The sequence below is a fragment of the Leuciscus leuciscus genome (assembly GCF_965113295.1).
Source record: "Leuciscus leuciscus genome assembly, chromosome: 5".
In the NCBI taxonomy this organism is placed as follows: Eukaryota; Metazoa; Chordata; class Actinopteri; order Cypriniformes; family Leuciscidae; genus Leuciscus; species Leuciscus leuciscus.
Genome location: NC_138729.1, coordinates 8,334,980 through 8,360,524, shown reverse-complemented (window position 1 = coordinate 8,360,524; position 25,545 = coordinate 8,334,980). Strand labels below are relative to the sequence as shown.

General features: G+C 37.8%; 1 protein-coding gene and 1 long non-coding RNA gene across 4 annotated transcripts in view; one reads left to right on the top strand and one right to left on the bottom strand.

Annotated features, from left to right (window-relative positions):
- Nucleotides 1-25,545, top strand: part of doc2b (double C2-like domains, beta) — a 241,731-nt gene that overhangs the window by 189,832 nt on the left and 26,354 nt on the right. For all 3 annotated transcript variants that reach the window (XM_082170723.1, XM_082170722.1, XM_082170724.1), the window contains 2 exons: nucleotides 23,078-23,152; nucleotides 25,330-25,439. In XM_082170723.1, coding sequence (XP_082026849.1) covers nucleotides 23,078-23,152; nucleotides 25,330-25,439 — 185 coding nt within the window. The remainder of the gene's footprint in view (nucleotides 1-23,077; nucleotides 23,153-25,329; nucleotides 25,440-25,545) is intronic.
- LOC309499492 lies at nucleotides 939-13,505 on the bottom strand. The gene is made up of 2 exons (XR_014206268.1): nucleotides 8,852-13,505; nucleotides 939-8,171 (listed from the first exon to the last, which is right to left on the bottom strand). It is a non-coding gene; the product is annotated as an uncharacterized lncRNA (long non-coding RNA).

Genomic DNA, 25,545 nt, shown 5'->3' with positions numbered 1-25,545 from the left:
TGTGAAATAAGATTTAAATAAGGTCATATCGTCCACCCCTATTTTGATTACTTTATTAATATTTTGTAATATATTTTTCAAATTTTTCTCTTTTTTTTTCAGCTTTAGTTTAATTTTAATATTTTGTTTTGTGCTTTTGACATTTGTATATTGACATTATTATTATTATTATTATTATTATATAAATATAGCTTTAGGTTGAATATATTTTTATTTCAGTTTTAGTTTTAGTTTGGTTTTAATTGTAATTTTTATTTGATTTTTTTATTCAGCTTAAACTTAAACTTTTTTTTTTATTTCCCAAGGCATGGTTTCTAATTTTCATTTAGTTTAAGTTTTTTTTGTGTTTCTAATATTTATATTTTACTTGATTTCCGATTTATTTCAATAAACAAAAATGTTTTAGTTTTATTGGTAACACTTTACAATAAGGTTCATTAGTTAACATTAGTTAATGTATTAACTAACATGAAGAAACAATGAGCAATACATTTGTTACAGTATTTATTAATCTTTGTTAATGTTAGTAAAAAAACAGCTGTTCATTGTTTGTTCATGTTAGTTCACAGTGCATTGACTAATGTTAAAAAATACAACCTTTGATTTTAATAATGTATTAGTAAATGTCAAAATTAATATTTACTAAGATTATTAAATGCTGAAGAAGTATTGTTCATTAGTTCATGTTAACTAAGGTAGTTAACTAATGAACCTTATTGTAAAGTGTCACCGTTTTATTTAATGATAACTTGGGTTTTAAATGGTGGGTTAAAACAGTCTGGTAGATTAGTGAGGTAAAGTTTTTTTGAAGAGTGCTTTTAAGGGATGTCAGATTTCTGAGAAGATCCCATTATAGTGCAATTCCCTCATTTTGAAAAAATTACGAAGGTTACATTTATTTAACCTATTGAATATCTGTCAGTTACCTTACTGAAGGGCTGCGCTGTGCATCCATATATAGCTAAAAATATACGTCTGGAGGGTTTGACCCTAAACCAGCCTAATTACACAGGGCTTTCGTAAAGTCGATTTATCAGTGCGTGTTATTCCAAAGAAAAAGAGCATTTCTCACAGCGAGGTAATCAACAGATTGTACTATAATTGCTCTCGTCAGCCAGTGTAATCACTAGCAGCAATGAAAGAGAGAAGGATTTCCACCTAAATCTAGTCTGTGTCTGTTCAGTTACAAAATGCACTGCATGAGCGTCTGTGCGCCTCTTTCTAGCGGAGGGCTCTCTCTCAGAAGTGTGCTCATACCTGTGGGATGAGACTTGGGTCTCTGGGCAACTTTCTTGCACTTCTCTCATTTTGTCTAACACTAAGCACTCAAATATAACCATTGCTGATATCTAATCACTCTGTAAAGCGAACTCCTGCCTGCACATCCTTTTCTTTTCCTATTCTACTACTTCGTTACACTTTTAATTATGACATAACGCTCAAACAATCAACCTTGCTTGGGCTTGGTTTGAAAACGATATTGATTAACCCTGAAAGGCACAGAAAGGCTAATCATAAGACTGTTTTGTCGCCTGTTGGATCTGTGGTGAAGCCCTTCATTAAGGTAAATGGAAAAGGGCAGCAGTCATTGCTGGCAAGCACAGATATCCTCTGGAGAAACACAAGCCTCATTGTCTTCCTCTCCTCATTTTACACTTCAGATTAACACTGCTATTCAAATCAGCTATTATGGAGCCAAAGTGAGAGGCACTAAAGCATTGCCAACTGTATATGGTATTGTGTGATTTTGTAGGAACAGGACGCCTACACTCATTTCCATTTGTTTAGCCTCTAGATATAAAAACACATCATTTACATTATTTCATTATGCTCATTTACTGTGTTTACAGGGTAATTAGCAATTACATTTACCATTCAAAAGTTTGGGGTCAGTACGATTATTATTATTTTTTAAAGAAATGAATACTTTTATTCAGCAAAGATGCATTAAATGGATCAAAAATGACAGTAAAGACATTTATAGTATGATAAAAGATTTCTATTTCAAATAAATGCTGTTCTGTTCAAATGTATCACGTTTTCCAGATAAAATTAAGCAGCACAACTGTTCTCAGCATTGATAATATTCAGAAGTGTTTCTTGAGCAGCAAATCAGCATATTAGAATGATTTCTGAAGGGTCATGTGACACTAAAGACTGGAATAAAGGTGCTGAAAATTCAGCTTTGACATCTAGGAATAAATTACATTTTTAAAACAGTTATTTGTAATTATATTTCACAATATTACTCCAAACTTTTGAACTAAGTATTAGACTTTAGCATAAACTTGTCCTGCATTGCTTATGCTGCATAATGGCACATGAATTGTACCAAAAACCATGTGGTTTGTGTGCTATTACTTTTTGAAGTAATATCAGACTCTTGCTATTTTTTTTATTTTCATATTGCAGATGATTAAAACAGGTCCCATCGGGAAAAACAATCCCATGGACTTGCATTGAAGAAGAAACTTGAGTCATATCTAGAGAAGCCAGAATGTCATAGAGACTAAGCTCTTTTGTGTAAGTGCAGTGGGTTATAGCCTAGCAACCACTCTGAACACCCTAGTGACCACATAGTGACATGATAAAAAACACTCTGTGCCCCTTAGCAACTGCATAGCAATGCTCTTGCAACCATCTACAAACCCCTTGTATTGTGGCAGTGACTTTTGAACATACAGAAAGAAATCCAGTTATTGATGCAATAGGTGTCATTTCCTGATATTTCAACACTGTGTGAAATGAGTACAAAAATTAATTTGTAATATTGGCATTGTTGCTGTATCAACTGTTTTATGAAACCCTTGGAGAAATAACAGGGAAATTACAGAATAAAACGAACAACCTTGTATTTATAGTTACTGTGCCAACATTCATTGTTTACAAATTATGCTCCGGGCAATTGCTTTTTGTTCCTTCCTTGGAACAAAAAAAGAAAGAAAAACACTGCTACTTTATTGTAGCCCTGAACGTACAACACATCCATTGTACATCCGGGAAGACAGCATTTTTGGATTGTGGCCACATCAAAGCAAAATGTACCGGCCACCTGGTAATTGAAAAATAACAGGTGGCTTCAAGTGAGCTATGCACTGGGGTTAGATACCGGTCAGCACTGCTGTTTGTTTGCTGTGCTCTTTGATAATGCTATTGTGCAACTGAGATGCCATCTTTATTGAACAAAAATGGCTCTACCTCTTTGTTTTGCAGTATATAAAACATAGAATGTGATTATGCTCTTAAGAAAAGCATCCCAGCCATTAATCTACTGTGCCTTGTGCATTAGCTCAAGTGTTGTTGAAGTTATTCTCAGTTTCTTCTCGTAACTGCACAAGTGGGACGTACCTATAAGGCAAATGAATCCATTTAGTGTTCTCTGATAACTAGTGTTCCCAGACTGAGAATGTGCAATTCCCATCTGTAACACCAGTCTCCTTAGGGCACTTTATACTGAATCATTTCCCAATTCCCTAAGAGCTGAAGTAGAACAGTGTTTCCACTCTGATTTACAAGTTTACATGGCACGGCCTTAACTTAAAATCCTCATGCATGACCAAGAAGGGCCTTTAGATAAAGAATCTGGGTTTGGCTCTACCCCTCCTGCTTTCAATTGGCTCATCTCTGAATGTGGAAGAAAAGAGCAGATTCCAGAATTAACCTAGCACTCGTACAGCACCAGCAACAACTTCCATTAGACTACAGGCTTTTAATATTTCATTACAGTTGTCCTATATTGTATGGCCCCTTATCAACATTATGCAGATGAGCCTTGCTCTTGAATTATGAAGTAGTCAGTCATCCAAAACTCTTCGATGAATAAGTGGACAAACACTAAGCAGAAGGTAATGATGAGTGTCGGTGGAATTAGATTTTCCTCTGAAGAGAGGATGTTGTTTGACTTTGTAAGAATTGCTCGACCTCTGCCGTCTGGTGTCCATGTTGAATAATTTAGAGTATAATCAAATAGTGGGCTATGCCCAGTTATACATTATATCTATAGGAAAATCCACGAATACACACTCAAGAGCATGATTGATTGCTGGTCATAGGCACGAGCAGAGAACAGTACTTTAATGTGTTGCAATTGATCTCTCACTAAACCTCTATTAAGAGGCACAGCATGTACCATCCCATTCCACGTAATAAAGAAAAGCTTAGAAACTACCTTCAATGTCATTCAACACACATCTTACAGAGCCCTTTAAATGCTTTTAGTGAGTAAAGCCAGTAGCCTGGTTATGCTAATCAAACAATTGAAGGTCATATGTTCCTCTGTCTGGGGTGAATTCACCAACCAGTTGCTCCACTTTTGCCAGCAGTATAGAGCCCAGCAGTGATTGATTTTTGTAGACCAACCTGCAAATTAGCATCACCCTATAGTCTCAGTCTCTGACATCATACAGGACAGGATATGGGAAGAGTATTATTGTCCAAGCCTGGCCGACCCTTTGCCAGCACTTGGAAGGATTCCCTAGTCATCCAATTATTTTTTCAATTTTGGGAAGTTGCACGCCGGTCTGTTATTGTAGGGACATTGACTTTACATTACATTTCCACGCCCCTAAACATGACGCTGAACCAAACAAACTGTGATTGGTTGCTTTACATGTCAGTCAGACGGCTCGTGGACGGTCCAAGGCCAATGAAATTTGCTATGGAGTCCAGACCTTCTGCAGTCAGTCTGAAGCATCACCCTGGATTTTTCCATTGGCTTTTGGATTATTACCAACAAATGTTTATGATTCTTACACATATTGCTCGTCATGATTATCTTCACATCTCACAAATGAACACAACTTTTATGAATTTTGAAGCCTTAATACAATCGCCAGGAGTAAAAAGTTTCATTTCAACTCTTTCAGTTTTTGTAGAACAGTTTCCCTGAAAGTTTAGAATAGTTTGCAAGAGCACAATTATAAACAGTGAGGCTGTGAAAGCAACTAGATGAGTTTACCTGTTCGGCGTAATCACGTTTAATATTCCCAACAACCTATGTAGTCCCATTTAGCCACTTATTAGCAAATGCCTTTTTCAAGACACACAAAAGCTTTAAAAAATTGCTTTAAATGTATTTCTTGTCGTAGAATAAAACGCGCAAATATCTTGAGCTTGTGTTCACCACAGCCTTATTTTAGGCATTTAACCAAAAATCCTTTGACATAAGAACAATGGAACCAGAAATGCTAAAATTATCATTTCTGGGATTTGGCCTCCACAAATACATCATCCCTCCAGCACTCTATTACAGCACAAACATATTTGCATCTTATTCATTAGCAAAATCATCACTAGGCTGAATGTGCTCAAATATCGATGTACCGTGAATTGAAGGCACTATTATTCTCTTCAGCACAAAAACGCCTCATTTATGTATAATAGGCTCATTATAAACTACTACTTATTTACAAAACTCAGCACTATTTGTTTGATGCAATTAACATAACTCTAATACTGGCTGTGGAAAACAAGTGGTAATCAAAATTTTGCAAGCAAATGGGCACGTTTTGTGATAAACCTTTAGTAAATCAAGTGTTAAAACACTACCTTACAGTGTGTGGAAATAAAAGAGTTAGCAAGATGAGCGTTTGCAACCATTGGCTACATGACAAAGTCTGCAACCAGCAGTAGTGACTAAAAGTACAGCAACTTGGCTAACTGCCGAGAATTTAATCGCTGTCGTGTGTGTTTAGCTTTACACTCGCCTCAGCCACAGACGGCACACCCACAGACCGCCCACAGTCCATTCACAGACCGTCTCATGCATATTGCACAAAGCTGGCAATATACAGCAGTGCTGGCTGAAATTCCTATTCCAATCAGATTGGCAATTCCGTCTAATTGACTGGCTTTATGCAATTTACAAATGTCATGATGCAAAGGAGTCCAACAGGGAACAGCCATGTTTTTAAGACACAAGGCTACTACAGTTAGAATTTGAAAGGAAGATCTAGCCAGCATTGCAAGGTTTGTGCTGTCAAATCTTTGAAAGATAATCTTTTGATGCTCCTAGTAAACAAGATATCTTTGAGCTCGTCTGTATGTTCAGCTTTTTGTTCACAGATTTATATATTTTCATGCTTGCTTTACATTTTTTTATAAAAAGATGGTGGCCTGTATAAGATGTAAAGTAAAGTGACCCAGAGTTTATTGTAATAATCAAAAGTTTGGTTCTGCACAACTTGCTTCAGACAGTCATTTGTGCTTTTCTTGATTTTTGGTTGAATGTTTTTTCAACCTTGGGATCAAATTTGATTGACATATAGATACTGACATATTTTCAACCCATTATGAACAAATTAGCATTTAGAAATGTAACTCAAGACACTGCAATAAAGCTAAATGATTTTCTTTTTGTAAATCTAGCTGAGAACACAGTTCCCTGACTGATTCCATGCTGTTCTTTTATGAAGAGCTGTGGAAACAGATGCTGGCGTTGAACACTTAAACTCTGCCGTCAATCACCCTCCCGCTGTCAGCTGGCTCTTCTGAAGCGCTGTTCTCTGAAGAACCTGATTCAGGGCCTGTTCCGTCGCGTCATGGCAGCCATTAGTCTGACAAGCCTCAATCACAACACTGACATTTTTATGCAGTCTAAAGAGAGGATTGTAGGAATTACCAGAGCCATGGCCATTACATAAACAGATCAGGGAAACACTGTAGGTGAAAGAGGGCTATTGTGCCCTGCACATCACCTTTCATTTCACTGAATTCATTTGGTATGGGAAAAGATAGCTTGGACTAGCATACTAAATTTCAGGACCACTGACAGCGCCGGGGCAAGACATTTGTCACACATAAATGTCCTGTTTTTGCACACATTTTCTACTAATTATAGCATGTCTTGAGGGAAGCTCGATCTGAATGGCTATTCTAGAATTCATGATATTTATTTAGCTAAAACTAATGTTTTCCATTTTTTAACCTATGTAAGGTCTACTATGTTAAAAGAATCAAACCATGTCATGGCATGTGTGGTCAGTATGTTACACAGTTAGTATGACTGACCAGATTTAATGCTGATATACTGTACACTTCTGTTTATTTTTTGACACGTTAATTCAGCAAGGATGCCTTAATTTGATCAAAAGTGACAATAAAAACATGTATAATGTTTTCAAATAAATTCTTTTGAACTTCCTATTTATCAAAGAATCCTTAAAAAATATGAAGCAGCACGATTGTTTTCAACATTGATAATAATATTTCTTGAGCTGGAAATCAGCATATTAGAATGATTTCTGAAGGATCATGTGACACTGAGTAATGATGCTGAAAATTCAGCTTTGTATTACAGGAATAAATTACATTTTAAAATATTTAAAAAATTGAAAACCACTATTTTAAATTGTAATAATATTTCACAATATTTCTGGATTTACTGGATTTTTGATTACATAAATGCAGCCTTGGTAAACATAAGAGACTTAAACAAAAAATGTTAAATCAATCTTACCAACCCTAATCTTTTGAAAGGTGGTGTACTGTTTCAGTGTGCTGAATGATTACCACAGTCATGTCATCACTTCAAAAAACATAGTATTTTATAGTAAGTGAGCAACAGTGTTTTGATTTTGGCTTGATTGGCATTAGATTTGGGCTAAACTGAAAGCAATATAGTTTCCAACCCATGATCAACCTTTCAGTTCACTTAATTCATATGGCAAAGTCAGAATATCACTCAGGACCACGGACAGCGCTGGATTCTGCAGTCTTTTAAATCTGCCTCCTATTGGCTGTTCTTGAAAGGATCAGACTGTGAGTAGCATGTGTGGCAAACGTGGTTAGAATGACCTGGCCGTATCTAATATCACCAGAAGATCAATACAAAAAGTAATGTTTTGTGGAATGAGTGTTGCAGGTGGTTGGATATGAGCCGAGGTGGGGTGTCGGGGTGAATGTGTTGGTATTCCGTGATAAGCGCCGATCCAGAGACATGCACCGTCAGAACGCACAGGGGATTACAGGGGTTTACACATCCAGAAATACAGATAATGGGGTATTTGTAATCAGAGCAGAACCATCACAAAAAAACATTTGCCTTACCAGGAATTTTCCTGCTGGTATTTATATGGAGATTACTCCTGCTTACATCACTTTAGCATCACTTTGTGATTGAATCAAATTTACAGCCTGTAAATAGAATGACTTTGTTGTGCCACATGTTCCTACTTTATTTTAAAGGGATAGTTCACTTTGAAATTAAATTTTGGTATGTTTTAGCTTACCTCAAGGGCATCCAAGATGTAGGTGTCTTTTTTTCCGCAGTAGTTTCAATTTTGATATTTTTAGGTCAAACCGTTCTTGTCTGTCAGTCATATAATGCAGGTCGATGGTCACTGTCTCAAAGAGCATGCACAGAGTCCAAATTAAACAATTCCCCATCGTAAGTACACATTGATGGCCTAAGACACGAAACGAGCGGTTTGTGTGAGAAAACGAACAGTATTTATATCGTTTTTACCTCTTGTACACAGCCACGTCCAAATGATCTGAGAGCGCGGGCGGGTATAGACATATACACTAGATGTCGCATTGGCTACTGCGAAACCGTATCCAATGCGACATCTAGTGTATATACTGTATCTATACCTGCCCGCGCTCTCAGATCATTTGGACGTGGCTGTGTACAAGAGGTAAAAACGATATAAATACTGTTCGTTTTCTCACACAAACCGCTCGTTTCGTGTCTTTGAGGTGGTGACCATCGACCTGCATTATATGACTGACAGACAAGAACGGTTTGACCTAAAAATATCAAAATTGAAACTACTGCGGAAAAAAAGACACCTACATCTTGAATGCCCTTGAGGTAAGCTAAAACATACCAAAAATTAATTTCAAGGTGAACTATCCCTTTAAGTGTCCTACAATCCTAAATATTGAAAATGATGATTTAATTTAAAAGATGTTTATTATATAGAAACAATATATTTTAAGCTGATTGCAAAATATGCAAATACAAATATTTAAGTAGTTTGAGAGCGTAGGGAGACAGACTCTATTACTGTACGTCATTTGCAGTGCTTCATTTGAGAGGGCGGGAGCTAAAGGCTCACCTACCTTGATTTCTTTTGACGCAATTCTTTGATTGGTAGAGATTTCTTTGCAGAATCATGGGTAATGTAGTTTTTCACATGGAATACTGCTATTAAACTAAATAAAATGGCTTCAACAAAAGCATATGCCATCAATTAACAACTTAGTAGGCCACAGCACGTCTTTCTTTAAAGGTTTATAAGTTATCATTAAAAATCAATTCCGCTATAGAGACAATAAATGGGATTTTTACGTCCAGATCCCAACAGTTTCACTCTATAGAGTTTGGTGTCAGTGCATGTTACTAAGCTCATGAATCATGATACTCCTAATAAGCACAATTATAAGCGGCACCCACTCCACTTTCATTGCACACCACTCACATACTCTGATCTGGACTGTTGTGGACAAGACAAGCGGATTGAATATTAACAGTGTTGTTGGACTGTGTATCATCACCCTTGGAATGCCACTCAGCCAAGAACCGGAACTGTTCTAAACTGAAATATATATCATCTACAAGTCGCCACCAAAGTAATTTATCAGAATAATGAGTGCCAGGCCATTCGTCCTTCTGAACAGACAAACGTGATGGGAAAGAGAAATGTAACCATTCATTCATTCACCCCTCACAAAGGTTCCTTCCAAGATCCATTTCAGTGCACATATTGCCATATTGTGTTTCACACAAGGACACATCTGCTCCGACCTTAACGTTCACTGCAGCCAGACGCAGCCTTTTCAAACCACAGCCTCCATTAAAGAAAACCTCCCTTCTTTTGGTTGACCCCAATTCAACGGCACGCTTCACCCATCGCCATTTTCCCAGGGTTCTGCCAGCGCCGGCCCAATGCTCCCCCCTCCATCAACTCAATTAAAGTAACCTGTCTGTGATCTGCTCTTTCTCTCCGTGAAACTGACAGCTCCGAAAGGGTCATCCTTATTAGCTCTGAATGTACAGGGGTCATGGGCTCACCAGGAGTGTTTGCTCTATGATGTAAGCAGGGACTGTGTCACATCATCACTGGAACGAGTGGTCATCACCAACCTCTGCACACATTACTGAGAATGCATTGAACACGCTCTGACCATTCAATTATGTACATTTTGACCCTATGATTTGTGCTTGTGGGTATTTTTTTTTAAACAAATTTAAAGGGTGTCTCTTCCATACATTTAAAGGGATAGTCCACCCAAACATTTTTATTCTGTCATCATTTATTCACCCTCATGTCAATACTAACCTGTATGACTTTCTTTATATATTTTGAAGAACAGTTTTGGTTCCCATTGACTTCCATTATATGGACAAAAATACAATGTAAGTCAATAGGAACCGTAAGTGTTTGGTTACAAACCTTGAACCAAACTTTCTTTTTTTCTTTCTGAACTCATAAATAGATATTTTGAAGAATGTTTGAAACCAAACAGTTTCGATTTTCACTGACTTCCGTTATATGGACAAAAATATAATGAAATATAATGGAAGCCAATGGGAACCGAAACTGTTTGGTTACCAGCATTCTTCAAAATATCTATTTATGAGTTCTGAAGAAAAAAGAAAGTCATGCAGGTTTGGAATGACATGAGGATGAATAAATGATAGCAGATTTAAACATTTTGGGTGAACTATTCCTATTCCAAGGCACGCTTGTCAAATGAATGGATATCATATGTATGAATGCCATTGCATTAGATAAAATGTCAAACCAAATGACATTTATTTTAAAGAAAGCACACTTTTCAAGCAAAGTATTTCATTAAAATAGAATAAAAATGGCATCGATATACTGCTTAAAAGTAAGATAAAACAGTCAATGTTACATTTATCAGTGATTTTGTTATTATTTAGCCACTATATTTAACAGAAATCTGTTCACCAAACATGCAGGCTTCTTCAACAAGAAGTTTTTTTCATGCCTCAATTCTTTGGGTGCATTTGTCAAGAGTTTGCTCCTTAAACAGAAATGAAGCATTAAACTAGATAAATGGATACTTAATTGAACCCCCAGGCAGCAAATTAACATGCTATTTTTTAATGAAATGATATTAATTCTCATTATTTGTTTGGCCCGTGGTGTCACTCTCTTACGTGCTAGTCAGTACACATTCAAAAGTGTTACAATAAGTTGTATTTGACTGACGTATTCCACCTCCAACTTTTCTCTCTCAGTTGATTTTCCTGTTTTAAATGATGTGATGTGTTTTCGTGTAAATTATGGGCACTAAGAACAACTTTCCAACTTAGAATTTATTTAGAACAAAGATGCTGCTCTGACATCCTCTGAAGATAAAATTGGGGGTTGATCTAACAGCATTTAAAATTTTTTTGTTTGCTGTGAAACACCTCCGAACACTCCATCACTTCATGACAGCTAAATGTAGGGTTGTACTGACTATCAGATTGAGTCACACAAATTGAAAAAATTAAAATATCTACATTTAGATAAATCAGTGGGCACAACCACACAAATATTTTTAAAAACATGGGTCAAACCTCCTGGGTGCTTTCTCTTTCCTCTCTTTTATTTTCACATGCTGTTTATCTTTTACATCATGTTTTTTTGTGTTGTCTGTTTTCCAAACTTATGCTCTGTTTTTATGCCCTTTCTTCCACCTTTTCTATCTTGCATGCACACTTTTCTCTCTCTGCATGGCTTGGCTGCATGCTGTAAATTGTTGTGATGGAGTGTAGCTCCCTGTACCCAGATACAAAAAGGTAAGTTTCTTTACTCTTTATTGACTACTTCTCCACTTCCCAAGCAAATTTCCTGCCTCTCCTGTTGAACCTCCATTGATTCACTCCAGTAACACTGATAACAACTTACCAGCTGTAGTGGATTCTCTGAAGTGTGCAAAAAAAAGATTACTGTATTAGAGCCATAATTACATCTTTAAGTTTTATTGACCTTTACATAGCAGAAAAAAATTTACACTGGTAAATTCTAGTTGTAAAGACTATTTTTATTTTTCTCCTTTGTGTGTGTTTCCTTGTGTGTCATGTTTATATCTGTCCTATGAGATATAAAAGTGACTGTGACTCATTTGGCATCAGTTTGTACCTTTACTGTTGGCATCTTTCCTTTTTGTTGGCTCACTCATTGTTCCACTGACAAGACAGATTATCTTCCATTAAGACAAAGTGCTTACCCATGAGCAGATGTAAGCGTAATGTTCAATAATGGCTGTTTATTAAAGGGGTCATGAACTGGATTGTTTTATTATTTTATAATGTTGCCTGGGGTGCCCTTATAATGTTAGTATGATTTTTACATCAAAAATTGTCATAATTTATAAATAAAAGCCATTTTTCCAAGCCTGATTTCAGCCTCAGATTTGAACGCTCTGTTTTAAGGGGCGTGTCTGCTGTGAGACTGCAGTGCAAACGCCCACTGCTGTGATTGGCTGACATGCTTGCATATGAAATAGCTAGTATTACATGAACTCTCTCGAAAACTTTTACTACATTTTTACTATTACAGCTATCGAGATTAACAAATCGTGAAAAGTATCGTTTAAAGCATTATATTGAAATCTATTCCATCACATGAAAGGTTGCAGCATGATGAGCACTGACTGGGCAGATGACAGACAGTCTGTTGATCGCGTGAATAAAGATCTTATCATTGCAACGCAATTTTTGCACTCTCACAAATGCTTACACCAAATCACAATGCAAACACGATGTGAATACACAGTAAGAGCTTCGTTGTGTAGTGTAACAGTGTCATTATTTCATCACGAGTTTGGTAAGTGTCCAGATAAGCTCTCGCGGCTCACGCTGTGCTGTTTGATTGACAGCTTGGGCGATTGGAAAGGGATCGTTCTTTGATCGCTTTCAGTTTAAAAAATATTATTTTCATAATTCTACGAGAAATTATGTGAAGTTGATCGTTTAGTCACTGATGCATAAACAGTATTGAACGATTTTAAGAGAAATATCTGAACTTGAATAATTAGATCAGGCATTAGAATACACATGGTTACTTACATTTTGCTGGCAGATCCGTGTCGGGAAATTGTGATTGACTGATTTAATAAAGTTTAACCATGCTGGAATCCGAAGGAAGCTTATGCAGACTGTCTTCTTCCACAAACAGGCACTGCACAATATTTAGTAAACAGCATGTTTATTGCTTGGAAGTAGCTCGACCCGGTTTAGCAATTATCATGTCATCCTATGTTATTTAGCATGTTTGGGCGAATCGGTGGGCGGGGCTAAACAGGCCGTGTTGAAGAAGGCGTTGATCTTCTTTTGTGGAGGCGGTGTTTTATCCTCTTTGACGTCATAGTTCCCCACTTTGAAAAACGAGTCGTTTGCTGAGCCTGATGTCTATAAAAGCTTTTATTGGACTAACAAGGTAGTTTTCAGTTCTGAAACTTACAGGATATTATTATAGTATGATGATCTCTTATATGTCAAAAGCTCAAGGAAATTTTGATTTCTCAGTTCATCACCCCTTTAAGTATTTATGATGAATGATACATTTATCACAGGTTAGTTCGTTTCTAGTTCTTTACCATGTAAAGGTACATTTCACCCTTGATTGTTAATTTTTCACTGTGAAGTGCAAAGAGGCTGCATCGCTCTCATTTGTTCTCTTGCGAGTAGATGTCTGTGGCCATGTCTCGTCTCCATACATATATTCAAGGCTTAAGAATGAGATGAATGCAATGGGCGCTTTCACTCCCATGTGGGTATTAATTTATCTTTGTGTCTGACATGGAGCAAAGCAGCCGCCTGTATAGTGCCTGTGTGCACTACCATAAATCAGGTAGAAAGAGAGTGTGTGTGTTGGGGGGGGCAGGCGAGTGTGCATGCGTGTGTGTTTGTGTGAGGGGTTTGGCTATACTTGTGAGGGCCAAATGTCCTCACTTATATGGTGAAATATTATGACAACTGACCAGTGAGGACATTTTACTGGTCCTCACTAATTAAAAAATGCTTATAAATCAGCCAAAACATGTTTTGCCTCTTTCTGTGATGTTTTGGGGTAGGGGTTGGGTTAGGGGATATAAAATGTCATTAACCTGATATAAAATCAATGGAAGTCTATGCAATGTCCTTATAATATAGTGAAACAAGTGTGTGTGGCCTGGTAAACCCTACATTATGGGGACAAAATCTCCCCACAAAGGTGTTAATATCCGAAATTTTTTGATCCCCATGAGGAAAACAGCTTATAAATTATACTAAGTGGTGTTTTTTGAAAATGTAAAACTGCATAACGTTTTCTGTGATGGGTAGGGTTAGTGTAAGGGGATAGAAGATACAGTTTGTGTAGTTTAAAAATCATTTTGTCTATGGAGAGTCCCCATAAAATATGAAAAAACAACGTGTGTGTGTGTGTACTTGTACAACTAACTATCTTTGTGAGGACCAGTTTTAGACCATCGGAGTGAGGACAAAGAGAGTAAAGTGAGGACATTTTGGCTAGTCCTCACTTTCACTTTTCTTTTCTTTTCTTTTTTCACTTTCTTTGAGGGTCAAGACTTAGTTTTAGGGATACGGTTATAATTAGGGTAAGGGTTCAGGTTAGACACTTAGTTTTTTATGGGCAAGGTTAAGGTAAGGAGCTAGAGACTGCATTGTGTCAATGAATGCCCTCACAAAGATAGATGTGTGTGTCTGTGTGTGGTTAAGGCTCTTCACTCTTGTTATGTAGTGTTTAATGTAAGTTAACCCTCACAGCTATTCAACACCCTTGATCAGGAACTCAGCATGGATGCATTCAATTGATCAAAAGTGACAAAAAAAAACATGAAAAAAAATTTATCATAATTTCCACAAAAATATTAAACAACAAAATGATTTTCATCACTGATAATACTGATAATAATACTGTATGGGGCCCTATCTTGCACCCAGTGCAATTGACTTTGTACACCGACGCATGTATCATTCCTATTTTGCACCCGCACATAGCGGACTTTTCACTCCACAGTCGGTAAATTAGGGAATGAACTTGCGCTCCCGGGTGCGGTTCAGTGAAAAGAAGAGGCGTGTTACGGCGCAAACATTCCCTGGTGCTATTTTGCAGTTCCAGAAAACAATTCCGCCACAAACCAGGAAAAACCTAGTCTAAAGTCAGTGGCGCGTTCAGATGCTATTTTAAGATGCTATTTTAAGGGCGCATGCTTGGCCATAATGTGGCGTGTGCACAACGCGCATGCACTTTGCTTATCTCATCTACACACAGACGCAGCAGTTGCCATTTTTGCAAACCATACATAATTACAAGGAAAAATATTCCACAAGAGGGAAATCATTGTGGTGTCCATGAAGATGTGAAAAAATAGGCATAAATCTAGCTTACACTTTTACCAAAATTATTATATGCCTGTTTAACCAAAGCTAATTTGGGTGGGTTTCTCCCATCCCCATACAATGTCACTTCTCTGTCTTTTACGGCCCTGACAAGAACGTCGGTCTCCTCGGCTGTGAACCGCTCCTGGCAAATCCGCCGTTATAATAACAATTCGCCATGGAACAAACGCGCCTGCTCTTAAAGGGAATGTGAGATGACGCTCTGATTGGTTTATTTCACGTTATGCCCAAACCACACCTATGAGTAATGTAGCTACATCAGACCAACCCATTTTAGATTTGCGTCGGGCACAAGAGTCATTTATCCCGCCGGTATAATAGCAACAGCGCCCGAGATCTGCCCACAAAGTTACTTGCGTTTCACATGTGATACTTGCGTTTCTGATCGTTAAAATAGGGCCCTATATGTTTCTTAAGCACCAAATCAGCATATTAAAATGATTTCTGAAGGATCACCTTTTCTCAACAATTTGCATGTCCAAAGCCCAAACGTTGCATAGGTGCTATGAAGTAAAAAAAAAAAAATTATGTTTGAGCCAGAAGTTGACATGTTGCACCTCTCAAACAAACATAGCAATATTCGGTCTGCTTCAGGCCAGAAGAGCTATTGCATTATGCTGGAAGAGTATGGATGCTCCATCCATGAAAATGTGGATTAAGGAGATATCAAACTGTATCGGACTGGAAAGGCTAACTTATATTGCTAAATGCAAGAGGAAAGACTTTGATCGACTGTGGGAGCCATACATAAATATCATGTAAACTGGGAATGTAGACCTTACAGAAAAACATTTTGTAAACATTGTCTGTAGCAAATTCATATATATATATAAATATTTTTTTATTTTTTATTTTATTTATTTTTTTATTTTATTAATGTATATGTGAAAAGGTGTAAGCATGTGTACTTGTTCTGTGGTTATAAAATGAGAAAATGACAATAAACATATTGAAAAAAAAATAAACATAGCAATATTCTGAAAGAGGCCCTATGTACACTCTTTGGAAAAAGTCAACCTACAAATAGCTATTTAGTCTCTCCACAATAAACTGGTATAGGAGAAAGTGTTAAACAATCCCTGGGTCCTACTTATGAAGATGTTACTCTTGCATTTATTCTCTCACTTCCTCCCTCCCTGTGTATATCAAGCCCACCTCCAGCCTGTACTAATGTTTTTCCGTTGTGCATTATGGCTATGTACTAGGTGGCTCAATGGCATTTGGAGCCCGTACAGCTCTCACCCATTGAGAGTCATCTGTGCTGGAACCTCCATCTGCTCTTGTGAAACACACTTGATTTCGACCAGCCCTTCCCTTTTACAGAATCTCATCCCTTTCATTTTTAAGTGCAGACCTTCTCCAACAGGATGTTTATGCGGAAGAATAAAGAGATATAATTTGGGAGATGAAACATTTCTGACTAGTTAGCCGTTGATTGTGAGATGGGAAGGGAAATGCCATCCTTGGCAGCGTGGCAGCAGTAAGTAAAGCGGTATGAATGAGTGGGTGCGCACGCGGCTTTCACAGGCACTCGCTGATGCATGCCGCCCATCTCCTTTCACACTGGTCATTTCTCCTGCTTCCCCATAATTATGATCAACCATCCATTCACTGGCAACACTGCAATCGGATGCCCCATAACACATTTATTGTTGGCTTGGTTCTCAGGAGACCTCCGCCTCTCTTTTTTGTGCCTATCCTGAATAGTCAAGGTCAGCTGGGACATTACAAAAGCACATTAAGGTTACGCCCACTCGCCCTCCTCCAATCGGCTTGCAGGTACCAGACAGACCTTTGATGAAGAGTTTAGTTTCTCTGTGTTTAACGTATCCTTCAGTATCAGATGAGAATGGGACATTGCACAGTATTAAATCACACGGCCGTTTTTCTTTATGGATCTACTCCGAGCAGATGGGCTACTGTTTACCAGACACCCATATGTCATGCAGCCCTGAAACGCAAGACAAATCCTGAATTAGACCGAGTGCCTGGTGCAACACTGAGTGAAGATAACTCAGTTCTTACCATCAAAAGGATATATATCCTCCAAGGGTTTGCCTAATCAAACCATTTTAGGTGTATTGGAAGTGGATTCATGGCAGTTTGGTGACGGAAAACGCATACGTACGGTGAAAGCGAGGTTCAGTTTTGTGCTTGCCCTTATTTTGGTTACGGGTTGCGTCAGTCCTCTTCTATAGTGGAGTGGACCTCAGAGGCTGTTTCAGCTGCAGTACCTTCAAAGAGAACGACCATCTGCAGTCTCTGCACGCACACACAAACATACTCACAAACACAATCACATAGAGCCGAGCGGACCTGTGGATCTTTGAAAACTGCTTTGTAGCTCTGATGAGACCGATGCGCACGGGTTGTCCTGTGATGGGCCACAAGCAGGAGGGAATAACTTGGAAGAGCTGAATGACTGATATTGAATGAGAGAAATACACAAAGGATATTTAAATTTTTTGACAAGCTTTTGTCAAAGCTGAAGTGTGTTTTTTCTTCTTTTTTTTTTTCTTTTTTTTTTCAATGATAAAAACACTTCTACTTGACCAGTTTTATGCTGGTTGACTTCCTAGTCCGTGTAAACACGTGCTGTATCTTTGCCAGGCTATGCTCATTGTGTCCTATGTATTGAATTAGATGAGAGAAGATCTTACTTGTGTTTTGTTGGTATGAACGTGTGTGAGATGAATACATTCCTGGACATATTACACTGTTGTGTAATAAAAAAATTTACCTTCATAGGCACAATCGCTTGTCACCGGGGCAGTACCAGGAGAGAATCGACCCCTAAAATATGCACATTAGTTCCTTAGAGTAGTAATATACCCTTAAGGTGCTATACTTCTCGTTTGACTTTTTAACGGTTTGCATAGGCTACTGTGTTGCAGGGAACTATGCATATTTGAACGTGGGAACTGTGCTGTTTGTTTTAGTGGCCTGACATGTCAGCTTCTTGCTTAACCAGTGGCGTGCAGTACTTTGGGGTGAGAGTCTCTGCAAAAAGTATTAACAATGACAAATTTTCTAATTTGTTTCTATAATGAAAGAAATCCCAACCCAGTTGGTTTGGTCACGCTTCAGGTGCATTTAACAAAACTAAATGTAAAGATGTTTTTCTAAAACCTCTGAAAAAAAAAAAAAGCTACTGTACTTATGCTAGTTTCACAGTCCAACAAAAGATTTAGTTTGACTAGACTAGGCTCCTTTTTTTGTCCGTCACCCCTCCTGCCATGTTCCTTTGCCCATGCAGAGAACTTGTCAGAGACTGAGAGTTTTCTCACACCCCCTCATGTTCATTTGTTTTATTTCTCAGTTGTTGTTGTTGTTGTGTAAAATGCAACAATGATTATTTATGTCTTTATGCGCTTTCCTCCACGTACCCACAAGCTAAACAAAAGTGGAGAGAGAGGTGTGAAGCCCCGGCAAGCCTCTTTGACAAGTTTACACTGTATAGCTCACAGAAGCAGAAAATAACTAATTAGGATTGTGGTTCTGACAGCCCTTGTATGTTAGGCTGGAGAGGCCGGCCCTTTCTCTGGCTCTCTGATATCTGCTCATCTCACACATGACTGCACACAGCGGCGTCTGGAGGACCGTCCAGGAATCCTACCTGAGAGAAAGCCTGCTTGGAAAAGAAATGCATCACTGAAGCATGGATACTTACTTGCACAATATGCTAAATCTATTTTAAAATCAGTTTGTGTGTGGCTCGTTTTAGCTTGTGATGTTCAAATGCTAAAATTCAATAGGCCTTCTGACCAGGGCTTGACATTCCCTTTTTTGCCCACCAGCCACTGTGGCTAGTGGTTTTCCAAAGTTACTAGCCACTCAGCATTTTCACTGGCCACAATTTTGAAGTTGATACCATGGGGGAATACTGCCATATATATATTTTAAATATTATCCCCAAAATTTCGGTATATTAGGCTGCTGTCACTTTAAGACCTGACACACGGACCCATTATACTGTTACACATGCGTTTTCTTTCTCAACTGTTCACTTAGGACTTAGAACTGTGTTTACGTGAATACTTGCCAGGACTAGCATTTTGACATTAGTGTGTGTGTATTCGACTGTTTAAGTGCAATAAGCAGAAGAAAAGAACTCAATTTAGTACTGAGAGGCGTCTTTGTGTGTGCGCACTTTGGGTGTGAGCACAAAATCTGTGGGAATGAGTCAAATTATGCGCATTGTGCAATCCCACACCGAAATTCAAGCCCTGCAACACAAACAATATTCATCCGGAGCACATGAGTGAGGGGAGGCGGGTTTGAGAGAGCAAGAAAGTGCAGCTGGTATCGTGTAACTTTTCTGTGGAAAATGAGTATTGGAAGCGTTTCAGATATTTCAGTATCGATATTTATCGAAAAATCTATATTTTTTTTACAACACTACATTGCACTTAGTTTATTATTTGAGATGCCTTTTTAAAAGACTACAATTGAAAAATGTATACATTATGTATCAAATTAAATGGGGTGGTGGTGGCGCAATGGATAAGACACATGCCTTTGGTGTGAGAGACCCGGGTTCGAATCCACTGTGAGACACCAATGTGTCCCTGAGCAAGACACTTAACCCCTAGTTGCTCCAGAGGCGTGCGACCTCTGACATATATAGCAATTGTAAGTCGCTTTGGATAAAAGCGTCAGCTAAATGAATAAATGTAAACCCACCAAAGTGTCTAGTAGGAGTGAGTGTGTTACACGCCACTGCTGAAATCCACTCGCATTTGGCAGGTGTTAATGTCAAGCCCTGCTTCTGACCTAACAGAAAAATAGTGAAAGTTGATTCAGTGCTATGTTTAGAATGTGCAGTGTGTATAAAAAGTAGTGGCCTTTTTATATTTTGTTGTTTTCGACTTAATTTAGTTTTTATACAACTTATCATCAGAAACACTTTTTCATTTTAGCTCTGCAATGCGATCTGAAATAAGTAGGAGATAATGTACACTACCATTAAACATTTATTTTTCCGTCGGTAAGATTATTTAAATATTTTTGTAAGAAGTCTCTTATGTTCACCAAGGCTTCATTTTTTTTGATAAAAAATACAGTAAAAACAGTATTATTGTGAAATTTTATTACAATTTTAAAATAACTGCAATATATCTGAAAATGTAATGTATTCCTGTGATGGAAAAGCATTTTCAGCATCATTACTCATTAATTAGTAACTCATTACAGTCTTCAGTGTCACATGATCCTTCGGAAATCATTCTAATATGCTGATTTGCTGCTCAAGAAACATTGTTATCAATGCTGAAAACAATTGTGCTGGTTAATATTTTTGTGGAAACCGTGATACATCAGGATTCTTTTATGAATAGAAAGTTCAAAAGAACAGCATTTAATTAAAAGCTTCAGAGGTTGTGAGGTTGTAGAGATTGCATATTCAACTGTTGCTCTTAATGGGAGACTGTCAAAGAGAAATTCGCTATTAAACAAAAATGTCATGATATCTTGCCACAGCATGTGGGAGACTCTGAAGCCGTCTGGAAGATGCCTCTGTGGTCTGATGAGACCAAAATGGAGATGTTTGTCCATAAGAATAAACGGCATATTTGGCATAAGCCGAACTTTGCACATCAGAACGCTGCTCCATCCCCATGGTGAAGCACGGTGGTGGCAGCATCATGCTGTGGGAATACCTGGCAGGCTTGTAAAAAGGCTAAAACAATGCAAATCCCAGAGGAAAACGTGATGAAGTCTGCAAGATCCAGATATACAGGACTGACTGAAAAACAACAACGTTTATGTCCTGGATTGGCTGTTTCAGAGTCCACAACTCAATCCAAGAATTTATAGGTGGACTTGCTGTTCTCTCATGATGTCCATCTCTGCAAAATGGGAGAATGAATGAGGAAAAATTGCAGTGGCCAGATGTGCAAAGCTGATAGAGAACCACACATGCACAGACTCGAGGCTGTAATTGGTTTTAACATGTTTACTTATAAGATTAGACAAATGTGTTTAAGCAATTTCTTGTTGTTCTGTGGTCTTTCTAAACACTGTCTGGAGTAGCCAGAAGTTCTGAACCATTTCATGAGCTACAGCTCTTGGTTTCCATGATATGTTCAATGCACAGACTTGGAAAAACAATATGAGTAAATATTCTGTATTACATTTATTTGTAAGTGAATTCCAGGTCATCTTTGCACAGAACCGTAGTGTTAATGAAAAAAAACGCTAAGAACTGCTGCAATATCACTTAACACTAACCCTAAACCAAAACTGCACTTTATTTTACAGTCATGTTCCCCATGTACGTACTATATGTACTTACCTTATATTACCCAGTACTTTCTTAGGTAAATACACATAAGTGCACATACTGTAAAATAAAGTGAAACCCCAAAACTTGTTCCTAACCCTATAAGTACATGTTGTTAATAAATATTACTCAATACTTAAATGTATAATTACACTGTAACAAGGACACTTTAAAATAAAGTGTAACCAAATTTTAATATATTTACAGCACTATTAAAAACTGAAAAATCATGTCCTTTGATTATTTTTCCTTTTCTTTCTCTCACTAACTTTTCTTGAGCCTTTAAAGAAATTTGATTTTATGCCAGACGTCTCTGGAAAGACCTGAAGCTCTTTCAGCAGTAGCTCTCTGTGGGAATAAACTTGATTTAATTAGTGCAAAAACACACTTGGCTGTTGTTTGCTGAAGATGATAAACACTTTTCTTAAATTATGCTGCAAAGTTGCATTATGCAGACAGCTAAAATGAAAACCATCATTTGGACCACAAAGGTAAATCCAGACTTTGTGTGGATCATGCTCCCTTAATCAACGACATTCCCCACAAGGTTTCAGGAAGACAGCAGTGCTTTTATCCGACTGTGAATGTGATGGAAAAAATTAATTTATATCGCATTATTCAGTAATACCCTCTGTGATATTGATGGGCCTCAAGAACTACACAGCCCTACGCATCCAAAGTCCAATGCTACCTCACTGAATCCCACTACAAAGACAGTAATTAAGCAATAAAGCAGAGGAGATGATGGGTGTCAGGTGTTGCAGAGGTTTTCAATAAGATCAATGTTTGCCCTTACATACTCTCTGACAGCAGACAGTGTTGTCTAGCTTTGTATTGATATTTACTCTAAATCCTTTGCGACTTAATAGTTAATTCATAACCTTAAATGTTAATGTGGATCTTCAGAGACCCCAAGGCTGTTTAAATAGCTATTAAAAAAAAAACATACTCTCGGGTTGAATCTTATGAGAGCTGATTATAAACAAAATTTCAGAAAGCATAACTTTATGTAAAAATACAGCATCTTTTATTATTATTATTGGCACCAACACAATTGCTCAAATCAAATTTTGGATGATTGCATGTCTGATATTACTGCAGTGATTGGGCTTTTTATGCCGTGTCCACCAAATTGCTTGAGCTTTTTGCCATTTCTAAACTGCATGTTAATAGAAAGCTAAGAGCTGCAGGAGAGTGCTCTGCTGTCATGGCACGACATCACCTCCAGCATTTCTAATTAGCTTATTTGGCTGGATTTGAAACGCTACGTCTTGTTAGAAAAAGCAAGAGTTCGACATGAATTGGATATCTAAAACCTGTGGAATCTGTCAGGCTGACATGGTGATTTATGCTGTTGACTTCACAGGATGTCTGAAAGTGGTTGTTTTTCATAAGTCACACTTTCTCTTTTTTTTCTCCCTGTCTCTCAGGGACTCAAACCAATGGATCACAATGGGTTGTCAGATCCCTATGTTAAGCTGCACCTGCTGCCTGGAGCTAGTAAGGTATGTGCCTGCTCACCACATGGAGATGCATTGTTTTATACTTTCCAAAGAGGCTTGTAGTTATATTGTTTGTATGTTTTAAGGCAGTGGTTCTCAACCAGGGGGCCTTGACCCATTGACCCCTTGAAAGATCTCTGCAAACCTCCAAAGGGATCACAGGGTTACGTAAAATTTTTCTGATTAATATATAATAAAATTTAAATGTATATTATTATCAATAAAATAATAATAATCTAAATTAATTAAAATGCTAAAAAAAGGTTGAGAACCACAGCTTTATGGTAATATGTCAATAGTTGTTATAATGAAGATTCTGATTATCAATACAGTCTTTAAAACATGTTAAAACAGACAATGTTAAATGAGGTACTGTCTATCACTGTTCAACGTCCATATAGTTAAAATTGCATTTGAAATTACATCAGATGTAAGGTAAATTGCTGGAGGTGTCTGTTTGTGTTTACAATTGAAATTCCTAAAATTTTGATTGATGGATGGATAGATACTTTTTTATATTTTACCAGACATCAGACCATTTACAGGACATTCGCTCGGAAGGATAGAGGAAGAAAAGTAGCAGATCCGCCATTGCATGCAAAGTTTATACTGTAATAAGGAAAACAAAACAAAAACAATAGAGAAGGATATGCTGCTTTTTGTTTCATTCGGGGAGGTTTTCATTGCACTCTTCTGCGATTAACTTCAAGTACACGACAACTCTGCGTATTGCCATTTCTGTCTCAACATTCACCTTACTTGCATCATCTGTGCTGACAAAAATTGGGCATGGACCCTTCTGATGACAAAAATTACGGGGCAGAATGCGGACGGCTGAAGTTACTTCGGTCTCTTGAGTCTGAGGCATTTAATTGAATGGGCCCTATCATACACCCGGTGCAATGCGGCGCCAGGCGTCACGCAAGTTTTTTCTGCTAGTTTCAGCCTGACGCAGTTATCATTTTCACGTCCTGTTGTTTAAATAGCAAATGCATTTGTGCCTATCTGTTCGCCCATGGGCGTGCTGGTCTGAAAAAACGATTTGTGTTCAGGCGCGTTGCTATTTTGAGGCAACTGAAATAAACTGCGCCATTGACCGTCAAAACATGGTCTAAAGTCAATGAAACAGTATTTTTATTTTTATTTTAGTTAGTAATGTAATAGGCGGGTGCACAACGCGTGTACACTTTGTCCCGTAGATAGTCTGCTCACGCGCTTTAACCTCTCGCATGAGCAGATCCGATTCCTCACTAGAAAAGCGTTCAGTTTTTCCACATGCAAATTCCGATATGTAAATAGCGAATCCGTCATGGCACAAGCGCAACTGGCTTTTAAAGGGAATTGGAGATGAGACTTTGTTTGTTTTTTTGCATGTTACGCCCAAACTTGCACTTGCACTTTAGACCATGCGCTTAGATCGTTAAAAATCGTTAAAATCTTATTTTTTTCCATAAACGTACTTCTAGAAACAAACACTACCTTAAGATCTAAATTAAGTTTTTCCTTGTCACTGACCAACCTCTGTGTGCTACAAATTACCATCATGCATCTCATTATGATCTGTTTTTGACCTGTACCCTCCTTGCTCATCTTGCCAACAATCCACTTAACTACTGACAACATAAGACTCCTGTAAGTCATCCTCCTTCTTTATGGATCATATGTCCTACAGTAGAGCTGAACTCTCCTTCACAGGGTTACAGAGTAATCGAATCGGATAGGATATCAGAGTTACCCCATTAGGATTAGGAAACACCTCACAGATATGCTAGATGAAACAAAGACTTAGGCGTTAATCACACCTGCTTTAATCATTTTTCCATGAACACAGAACAGCATAGTGCCTGACACTCTTTTCTTCTCCTTTTTCAATAAATGGTTCAAGAAGGTGCTCAAGCTTCATAAAATACTTGGAAAGCTGTAAGTCTTGGAGAGTCAAACTGATAACTAAATGTTATATGAGCTGTTTTATTTACCATTAATTTTAAGAGTGATTTGCCATTTTGCAACCTTGTTACCAAAACTTGGCGCATGTTTAAATACAGAGTTTAAACCCCTGATTTGCCTGACATGGTGAAAGGGAAGGTCTGGTATATTCTTAGCTTGTGCTAAGAATAAAGACTAAAGAGTGCCAGTGAACACAACCACTAATCTACAAGCAAATCTATCATTTCTTCTAGGCCAATAAGCTCCGCACCAAGACCCTACGCAACACACTCAACCCTGTCTGGAGTGAGACCCTGACGTATTATGGAATAACAGATGAAGATATGGTTCGCAAAACACTCAGGTATCCAATCACAATCTATACATTCATTACTTACTGTGAATTTGATATGTCAAGGCCTCTGCAAAACTCTACAATTAGACAATTGTGTCTGAACGCTCAACTTATT